The sequence below is a fragment of the Centruroides sculpturatus genome, unplaced genomic scaffold (assembly GCF_000671375.1).
Source record: "Centruroides sculpturatus isolate CEXI.00-Female unplaced genomic scaffold, Cexi_2.0 scaffold842, whole genome shotgun sequence".
Taxonomy (NCBI): Eukaryota; Metazoa; Arthropoda; class Arachnida; order Scorpiones; family Buthidae; genus Centruroides; species Centruroides sculpturatus.
Genome location: NW_019385320.1, coordinates 208528 through 219870, shown reverse-complemented (window position 1 = coordinate 219870; position 11343 = coordinate 208528). Strand labels below are relative to the sequence as shown.

The 11343-nt window shown below is 30.5% G+C and overlaps 1 protein-coding gene across 3 annotated transcripts in view; it reads left to right on the top strand.

Moving 5' to 3' along the window:
- Nucleotides 1–3761: 3761 nt before the first annotated feature.
- Nucleotides 3762–11343, top strand: part of LOC111637605 (patched domain-containing protein 3-like) — a 52456-nt gene continuing 44874 nt past the window's right edge. For all 3 annotated transcript variants that reach the window (XM_023383126.1, XM_023383127.1, XM_023383128.1), the window contains exons 1-2: nt 3762–3882; nt 7045–7896. In XM_023383126.1, the coding sequence (XP_023238894.1) occupies nt 7052–7896 (845 nt within the window). In that variant the 5' untranslated portion in view covers nt 3762–3882; nt 7045–7051. The remainder of the gene's footprint in view (nt 3883–7044; nt 7897–11343) is intronic.

Genomic DNA, 11343 nt, shown 5'->3' with positions numbered 1-11343 from the left:
AATTTCGCGGCACCCTTGTGGCGTTCTTGAGGCACCCTAAGGTGCCGCGGCACCCGCTTTGAGAACCACTGTATTAATGCATAACGTCTAACGATTAAGTTTGAACGGTGATTGAAATTAATAAATAATTGTACAGATATAAGATTGTATTATTGTCCATATTTTCCAATTGTATCTTTTAGAACAGGTTATTAACGCAAAACAAAACTGAAATTTGTTAAATTGGAAAAAGCCTTAGAATAAAAGCAGTACGCATCTTTTGTTGGCAGGTTGCCCGTGTGTTGCATGTCTTAATCCATGAATTTTATAATCCGAAAATAATGTGACAGGAAACAAATACCTGAAACCGAACAGGATGGATCCGAGATAAGTAAAGAACCGAAATAATCAGAATAATGAATTTAATCATTCAAGAGGAAGTGGCTACAGAATAAAATAAAAATTTATATTAAATAAAAAATTTATTTCGAGGTTTTCTTTCTGATAGAATTTACTTTGAAGTTCTATTTAAGCTAATGGCCGTATTTAAATTAATTTATTAAATAATCAGATATTTACCAAGAATAAATACAGATGTGTGTGTTGTTAAGGAAAACATTAGAAGATATTTTTACAAGAAATAGTTAATGTTAGTTAGGAGATAATAGCTGAAGGCAATTTGAGATATTCTAATCACGTTCGCATTGTTCAATGTCGCCCACAGAAAAAGTATGTCTGAAAATTAATAATAAATAGATAATTAATTTTATTCCATGTTTTATATTCTTGAAAAATTTTGCAATTATACGTTAAAAGGAATAAATTTAAAATAAATTAAACGAAATCTTTACATTTATATTTAATATAATTTTAAACTTTTTCTTAAGTTTTAGTCATCTTTTAAACATATATTTTTAAACGTCGTTAATAAATACAATTAATTAAAATTAAATCAAACTTAATAGACCACAGCTTCAATTTGACTGATTAACATTGCAATTTTGTTAATTAGAATTATTTTTTAATGTTAAAATAACGAATGTATGAATAAAAGAATAGAAAATTCATCGGAATCTGCATACACCACGATATTAAATAAATTCCATTAAATAAATTACTTTCCTAATTCTTAATGAAAATAATTCCTACTTTGCTAATAACAATGGCGAAGCATTATATTACTGTTCTGTTTCACCTTTTCGAATTTAACACTAATCGTGGGTTTGCTCCTGACCAATGGGCTGGACACGCGGAGTCTCCCGGTTTTTTTCACGTTAGTAACACGTAAATAAATACCAGCAGGATTACCACTCCTTGGTTTTAAAACGCAGATCTGGGTTTTTCGACCTTCTCTTGGTTTCGAGGTTGTTTTTTTTTCTAATTTTCGTAAAATATGGATTTTTTTAAAATATGACTTAAAATAAAATGACTTAAATAATAAAAAAATTTAGATTTTAGAAACAAAAACGAAAAGCATGGTACTTTATTTGTTGAATCCTGAATCACGTGGAGTTAAAAACACTCAGATACACTTAAGCACTTGCTCAAGCTATGAAATCATACTTCGCAATGATTTGCTATCATGACACAAGCAGCAACATCTTAACTCCAGCTACTTAATTAAAAATCTGGATGGCTTACGTGTGTTGACGAGACTATGTCTTGTTTATAAAATCGTACTGCCTCATGTTCTTATCAGCATAGAGGTATGAAGGAGTACATGTAGAGAGTTGATGTTTGGCACAGAGTATTAAGTGCCCAAATCATTTTCGCATAAAAAAATCCAGACTCGTAGGTAGTCGGGGGACCGAGAATCGAGTCAAAATAAAATCCAAAATGGCGACTCTCTTCTACAAACAGGCAAAACAGCCACCTCAGCCCACCGAAGTCAAGTAGGTACCATCCGCAGTCATTCTAAAAAGTGAACTCTTACCTTAGGACTGATTCCGTCTCCGTGACATAGTCTTGTCCCAAATACGATTTTGCCGTTTTACTTGTTTTGAAATTAAAATGTATTGCTTTATGCAATAATGTTTGTAACATCGTGGTTTGAAAATGTATAAAGTAGTAATACTTTTTATTCTTAAATATGGGCATGATATATGTTGTGTATTTTGAAAATATACAGTACATTGTAAGTTTGTATATGAAGTGGTGTCAGTTTTAGGAGAATTAAAACGATGGCAGTTAAACATGTTGCATTTAGTCTATTAATTCTTAAATGTGAATAATTATATACAGTATTTAATAAGTGTAACTTACCTACAACACAATGTTAGTGTTCTAAATTTTAAAAAATGGACTTATTGAGTCTAATACTGTATATAAATTATCTGTGGCAATTATGGGTTCGGCCAGGCCCACAATGGGGGCGGCCGGGTGGTGAGGGGTATGTTGGCTTCCGTTTCCCAACATTAATTGCGGAAAACGAATTTAACTGTTGAATCGTCAAAGAACTGGTTGCTTGCTAAACAAGCAATCGGTAGGAAAAATCTTAACTGTTCGCTGTATAAACAGAAACCTAAACTAATTAGAGATGCAGTACAAGGAATTTGCCACCAAAGGTATAAGAAGCGACAAGAAGAGCATAAAGATTGTGCAGAATTGTTAATGGAAGAAGAAGAAACAGAGTAACTGTGAAATAACATTAACTACTGTATAAATTAGATAATAAATGGTTTTTTAAATTTGTATTACAGTGTCTGTAATTATAACAGCATGAATATACTACGATAAAATATTTATAATTATATTTTAAATCATGAATTTTTTTGGGTGAATAATCTGTTTTTTTTTTCCATGCAGACCCAAGTTTTTTCATATGTCGCGAGTGGCATCCCTGAGGACCAGTTTGACTTGCAAGTTCATAACGGAGGTATAACCTTCGGCAGTACGGAAATTAAACAAATAAGTAGGCCATAATAAATAAATATATTTAATTAATCAATTGTCATATATCTGATAATTCTTTTGTAGATAAAATTAAAATTTTAATACGATTATATAATACAGTATTTAAAAAATTAAACGAAATAATGACAGAATAACACGAGAAAATGGGCAAACAAGAAAAGATNTTTCATATTATTTACTTTTCTTTTTGGCTCGAAAATAAATTTAAAAATCTCTTCTCTATTTACAATTTACTATAAAATACATTAAAAATTCATAAAACATAATTAAAAACACGTTTATTTATGACTAATTTAACTAAGATAAGATATTAAAATGCTTTCGAGATGAATAATTTTAATGAATTTTTATTTTTATTTACTAAAAAATGACATTTTTTTAAAGAAATTTTTGATGTAGTTTCTTACGCCGAATTAATTTGAAATTACGATTAAACGATGCTAAACACAATTTACAGATTCGAAAATGATTGAAAAGTGTTATAAAATAATATAAATGACGTTTACTGTTTAAGATAAACATTTATTATCATTTATTTAAACAAATTTAAATTCTAGACGTTCCATTTTGGGAGCTCATTTCGATAACATCTCAACATACAACATTAATAAAGTCGAGTGTTGTAATATAATTAAATTCAGAAAAGAAAAATACTTAACACCGTTATTTAACTATTAAAATTACATTATTTTCAAGAGATACTTTTTTTAAGGTTAATTATGAGGAAAGAAACTACGAGTAGTTTTCCTGAATTTCCTGTTAGTCAGGAGACACACACGTGACAAAAACGTCAAAGTTGCACGTAAAGAAATGTTTATGTTTCGAAAGAAAACAGATATTGCGTCGGAAACTATCTTGTTGTGATAGAACTTCCCAAAAATAAATTCACGAATCGTAATTGGATTTATTAATTACGATTAACAAATTCTTAATTAAAATTACATTGATAGACGATCATATTTACTTCTGTAACAAAGGAAATCTAAAGAGGTATGTAATTCTCAAATTATAGCAGAAAATCAAATAAAATTAAGTTAGTTTCTCTTCTTATTTCATGCACGACAGTACCAAATTTATAGTAAAAATAAGTAAGAATATTCAATTATATATTTATTATATCATACGACCATCTTACCGTATTTACTCCTTCATTATTTTAACTTTAACAGTAATTATTATGGAATGTTTCATTAATTCGAAAGTAAGAATTTTCTACATTTTTCTACTGTTAAATCGTAGATGAAGTAATCAAAATACTTTAAACTTTATACCCAATGCTTTATGTAATGCTTATAACCAATTTAAGAATTAGAAAATTTTTATTCGCTTTATTTATTACATGATCAACAGGAAGTTTTAACACTCGCTAATAACTTGTCTGTTTCTAAATTTACAGATTTTAATTAATATTTTGTCAAATAAAAATTTATTGTCTGAGTTAATATCAAACATAAAATCAAACGAAGTGAATTAAATGAATTGTAAATTAACAAAAACCCAATAAAATTAGAATAATCTAAATATTTAAATTACTCATTCTTTCCACTCACTCTAACCACACGTATAACAATATATGCACAAGCTAGAAAATAAAATAATTTTTAAAGACTTATTAGAATTTTCTCTTTATAAATAACACGCAATTATATTTTATTTTTAATTCTCTTAATCACATTATTACTTTATATTAATTAGTGAGACTCCTAATCGATTTAGACACGATCATAAAAAATATAAAAGTTTTTTATGTTTATGAAAATATCTGTAATTTAGATATGTTCGGGAGATAACGAACAGGTTTTCTAATCCTTCACGGATCTTTAAAAACTACACTATATATTATTTTATTGACGATCTTAATTAAGAATGGACGTTTACTCAATTATTATTTTGCTAAACATGATTAAAGGCAAAACCTGATGTCTTAACAGAATATTACATAATGTTTTTTTATCGTTCATCGTATTTATTATTTTATGTTTATGAAAATGTTTTATATTCATACGAAATTATCGTATGAATATAAAATATGTTTAATACTAAATTAAACCGTAATTAAAACGTGTACATGTAATTAAAACGTGTTTAATACTACAATTTTCGTTCAAAAAATAATGCACTAGAATTTATTTTGATGATAGTATGAAACATACAATGATAAAACTTAGTAATCTCATGTTATTTTTCAATCAAGTTTCCGCCCTTTTCTTTGGCCATACACCAGCATTAAATGAAAGACATGGAGTTCACGTATGCGGGCTCGAATATCAGTCCTGATTCCGTGCATGCAAACACTTTCTGATAACACTGAGAACATCATCTGACTGGAACTTTATCGTTGGCTTGCATCGACACATGAAAATCAAAAACTCGTCACCATCAAACTCGTAGCGTTACAAGAATTTCTATGCCACGGGTTTTCTTGCTGGTTTCTGGTCAATTGTGAGCTGCTTCGGCACTTTGACATATCCATATTCACGTATGATTTGATGAACACTCCCGGCACAGATGCACAAGCGTTCTTACAGCTGTTCTTCTAATTTACCATCGTTTGTGAATGTTTCTAATAGTTCTCCTTCGGCAACGACGAATTTTATCAATGCATGCTGCTTGCAACGTACAGTACGTCACTAACATTCGCCATTTTTTTAACGAAGCTATTGTGGTTCCGCCAGACGGAAAACTTTAAATTTTTCACAACGTTAACAAAAACTTTCGGACACAACTTCTGAAAAGTGGAGCAATGTCACATTCTTCGTTTCTCAGATTTAAATTACCATGCAGTACTTTTCGAACGACCCTTGTAAACGTGCACGTTTTTAATTAATCACATTTTCTAATAATTTTTTATTAGGTTTTACGAAAACGTTTTGTATTTTCTTTTATATTTATAACTTACGCATACATTTAAATCTTATTTAAATAAATAAATTCGAATCAAGATGAATCGTAATCGCTAGCAACAAAATAGCAGTCTGATTTCTCAGACATTTAAAAAAGCGGTTTGTCGAGAACATGTTGAAAATTTGCCAAATTTGAAGATAGTATCGCATAGCATAAGAGAATATCAGAGAATCAGTTGTTGAATACTGTTTAAACATATACATGATTACTTGATTACATGTTCTGAATAAATACTATATCGAGCATTTCCATTGCATTATCTAAAAATCTCTATATAGCGTGATTATCTTCTATAAACACAACGCTTATTGCTAGCAGCGCCAAAAGTGCCATAGTAGTGAGTTTTATTACTAATAATATATTTTTTCTTCAGAAAATGTCTTCTGCGTATCTAGAAATGCCACGTTATGAAATTTGATGGCATTTTGAGTGTTAAATATCTATCTGGGCGGCATTGAATTTAAATACTGTAATTACGACCACCCAGTACTTTTTACATGACCACACTGAAAATTAGTGTTACTACAAATTTGCAGAAAATAGATTTTTTCCCCCTATCCAAANTCTGGACGGCATTGAATTTAAATACTGTAATTACAACCACACAGTACTTTTTATATGACCAGGCTGAAAATTAGTGTTATTGCAAATTTGCAGAAAATAGATTTTTTTTCCCTATCCAAACATCGCTTTATGTACGAATGTGCATAATTATATGCAAATACAATATTAAATGTGAAAATGTACCTGTAAATAAATATATTTTATATTTTACATTTAGAAAACAAACAGATAGGCTATTGTTCAAGTGTATATACATACTTACTTCTATTTACAGAAAGTCAGAGGGCAATCCACATAACCTGTATTCCGGTAATTGAAGTTTTACTGTACACAACAACCAACAGTTTATCATATTCAACTAAATTCGTTATAAATGAATTTAATTGCTAATTGCTTTTAATGATAAAAAATATTATTATTTAACTTATATCCAGTTTTATAGATGACATGTATTATCCAAGATTAATTAATGCACAATAGTAATTGAGTGAAATTATTAACATTATTATTATCTTCCAGATATTAACTTAATATTTACAGTTTTTACTTTAAATTATTATTGGAATTCGTCAGATGTCTTTTTGACTTATTGAAATATATTTAGAATTTTATATTAAAATTTAGTTATTAATTAATTAATGTATAAAAATAATAGCAATTGATTAAATAATTAATATTTTTCAGATCCGTTATGAAAGTGAAATATTTCAATATTTTCTTATCGAAGAAGTTTAGACAATTAGGATTATGTATTGGTAAAAATCCTTCTTACTTTATCATCATCCCGGTGATTGTATCCATGGTATTAGCTACGGGTCTTCACAAGTGGCACGAAGAAACGAATGTAAAATATTTAGTCGCACCCAAAAATACCAGACACGTTATTGATGAAGCCTCCATAGAAAGATTATTTCCAATGAATCTATCTTCCGATGCACACATGGGAAGGATGAACAGAGAACCTAACGTAGCAGTAGTCCTAGTTAAGGCAAAAGATGAAGGATCTGTGCTTCGAAGAGACGTATTTCAAGAAATTATTCAATTGGATAAAACTGTTCAAAATATAAAAACTGCAGAGAATTTCACATATAAAGATTTATGCGCAAGAAATAACAAGAGATGTTTCGAGAATTTTATTTTATTAATGCAAAACGAAATCGAAATGATGGAAAACAACACTTACTCCATAAAATATCCTTTAAGCAAGAAAAATAAATACGATTACCAATTAACGAGTCTATTTTTAGGAGGAGTCGAAAAAAATGCAGACGATTACGTTAAAAGTGCAAAAGTATTGCGGCTCGTTTATTACTTTAACGACTATTCGAAACTTGAAAAAAGCAAAGTGGAAGAATGGCAAAATCTGTTTTTGGATCTTATTGAATCGAGTAATTTTCAGTACATAATCGTCGATCGATACACATCGATTACAATTGAAAAAGAGTTATCAGCTGTCGTCAGTCGAATATTTCCTCGAATACCGATTGCAATATTAGCAATAGCAATCTTTTCAATGCTGACCTGTTTGTATAACAGTTGGATCGAAAGCAAACCTTGGACAGGAATAATTGCGTTAACATCGGGAGGAATGTCTTTGGCTTCGTCATTTGGATTAATTATGTATTTTAATACACCGTTTGTGGTTCCTGCTGGAACTATACCCTTTTTAATCATAGGTAAGAGTTACTTTCAATTGTTACCATGTTAATGATCATTATTTATATGGTTAGAGTAACGTAGTCTATAGTTTTTATTTTGTTTATTATTATATTACTAATGTTATTTCTATTGACTGTCTTAAAATCCGAACTATATCTATTTCTTTAAATAGGTGTAGTTTGGAAAAAAGCACCTAACTTATTTCAACATTGAAAAGAATAATATTACCAAAATTTAGGTAAATTTAGATGAAATTTGCAGGTTAATCTCAGCGTAAGCGAAGCGCTTTATAAACCAAAAAGCGTTTTGATCGAAGTTTAAAGCAACCGGACGACCATTAAACATAATTTTATGCAAGTGTGAGGTTTGCCGATTGTGGAGAAATTGTCACAACAATCGAGCGGTCAGCAATGTCGCGTGGGAGTGGAAAAACTTATTGAGACAGGTCCTCCATCGCAAACAGTTTATTAAATATAAAAATTTCGCTTACAACTACTGTTTTACTTCGGCATAAGGCTTATCCGAAGAGTAAATCAGTTCGTAAATAAAGTTTAATCGTTTCGACGATTTTCTGGCGAAGATGATGAGGAAAACGTAGGATCCGAGGCGCACAGCACTACTTGAAGGGATGATTCTCGTAGCAGGTTACACTTGGCGAAACTTGCCGGGACGGGGTGGTGAAAACTTTTTCCGGAACGACGACCAAATTTCCGTTGTTAAACCGCAGGAAAAATCCAGGAGCGGAGCGCACCGAACTAAGAACCAAGAACGTCACATCCTTTTTTTTGCGCGGTTTTTATAAGTTTTTTCTGGGTCTCAGATCGAACATTCCAATAAATCGATGCCGATCTGCCTCCGATCTCTAATTGATCTCCCCTCCTCGTTACGAATTGTAACGAGATCAGAGCCCAAATCGCGGGGTGAGTCAACACCGACTGACAATTTGATTCGTATCGAAGATGTTCGATCTAAGCACTCAAATTCATCTATTGTTTCATTCTGAGAAATTCGTTTTTTCTCAGAAATTTCTACAGATATGTCTTTATATAGACATAAAATATTCATTTTGCGTTTGATGGTTTCATTTACAATATAAAATAATAATTATTATTATTAATTTTTTTCTCATACGAAATTAGAAACATTTCCTGTGCACGAATTTCGACCCACTTCCGGAGTATCTAGATCACACAAGTATCTAGATCTCGACAAGACTAATGACGTGACTAATGCAGAAATTTTCATTCTATCGTCGGGCAGAGATAGTCCTGTGTAGAATTCATCACATAAAGACTTCGGTTTATAAGTTTAAACGAACCACACGACCACCAAACATAAAATTTTGAAATATAGTTGGTTTTTAAATGATAAAGCTACTCTTTTGTAATTATAATAATAAAGTACTTAGAATTACATTGTGGAATTGATTCCTTCGAAGACACAAAGTGTTTTAATGCCGCTATTGGTAGAATATACAGCTTCATAGTTAACATGTAATTAGCCATTCCTTGACTCTATTGATCTAACCGGCTTCCGATTTCCTGTCATTTTGCCACAAGAACAGTTATTTCTTCCCTTTCGAATTTTTTAGTAAAGAACATTACAAAACAATAGAAGAGAATTGGTTATTGATTTATTATGACGTAAAAATAATTTTATTGAAAATCAATAAAAATAAAGATAAAAATAAATTTTAATAATGATGTATAGGATATACTGGATAGGATATATATTGCGATTAATATGCAAAATAGCACATAGAACAGTAATATAACTTTCTATAAAATATGGTTCTGGAATATCCTACAAAATAAATTCAATGTTTCATCATACGAAGAGAGAAGTTGTTCTCATAATGTTGTGGAAAATTAAATCAACTCTAGTTGATAATATGGAACAGAAAAAGTCATCTGAAAAACTGCACGAAATTCTCATTCAGAATAGCAATTTTTATGAAAATTCAAAATTCTAAAATGATTCTGAGGCAAATTGCATCTCACCTAGCTCTGTCTCAAAATAAACAGTATACAGAACTATCTAATCATCTACAGAATAACATAAATAAAACAAATTCTGCCTTTAAATAATAGTCACAAAGACAAGCTTTTGACGCAGGCTAAATGTCAAATACGCAAACTGATAAATGGCAACAAGTTGTAACTTTATTTTTTAAAACTTACTAAAGACTGATGTATAATATTGAAAGTGTTATGGTGTGGTATGTATTTCGAAGGAATCGTATGACGAATCTAGCTGTTATCAATGGCCGTATTATTGCTGTAGGATATTAGCAAGTACTAGATATGCATCTAATACCTTTTGCAATAAAATTAAAGGAAAGTTTTTTAATTTGAACAAGATGATGAACCCATTTATAATGGAAAATCAACTTGGGACTGTTTTTGAAAAATGATGTGTATGTTATTGACTAACCCATGTTCCTCTGATCTTAATCTTATTCACCTAGTTTCTTGTGGAACCGGACGAGAGTGCTCTAGTTGTCAAGAAAGCTTTCGAACTTCCTGTTTTGAGAGGGTGTATAGTTGAATGTAACGAAAGTAGTAATTTTGTCTCAAAGGAAAAAACATAATTCACGACATATTTTAAAAAAATCACTTTATAAAAAGACTGGCGATTACTGTGTGGCAGTGTGCTGAAGTATGTGCAGCGTTATTACAAAAACGTGTAATATATTAATAGCAACAAAACTGGTGGCTGTACGGGCAGGCTTTAATACACTGAAAGGTGCAGCTAAGACTTGTGGTTCCTGGCCATGTGACAACAGACTGCTTGTTTAAAACAGGACAACCTATCAGCAGTTTCTTCAACTTGTGAAGAGCTATCACACTCATCTGTGACCCTGCAACAGCAACAGTTAGACCTGCTGCTTTTTCCTAGTGCTCTCACTTCTTTGGCTGTCTGCTATTGCTTTTCCTTGTGCTATCCTGCGATTTTCACTCTTCGGCTATTGTTTTTTGGTTTTTTTAGTATATACCATGGGTTTGTTACTTTGTCTTGTAACTATACTTACCTGTAGATTATTAAATGTCACAGGTATGACGTCAGTCTTGCAATACTCTGTAACATACCGGTAGTAGTGGTTTGACACATACTGATCACAAAATTAATTTCAGATGTCGAATAAATTAAAATTACTAATAATTTTTAAAATTAAATTAAGATTGCAAATAAAAACTTGTCGAATAGAATTATTTCAGATCACAAAATTAATTTTTCGATCACAAATCTTAATTAAATTAATTTTATTTTAACAATATTGAGAATTTTTAGAAGGGTCTAAAAATATGTTCGATATCCCGCATA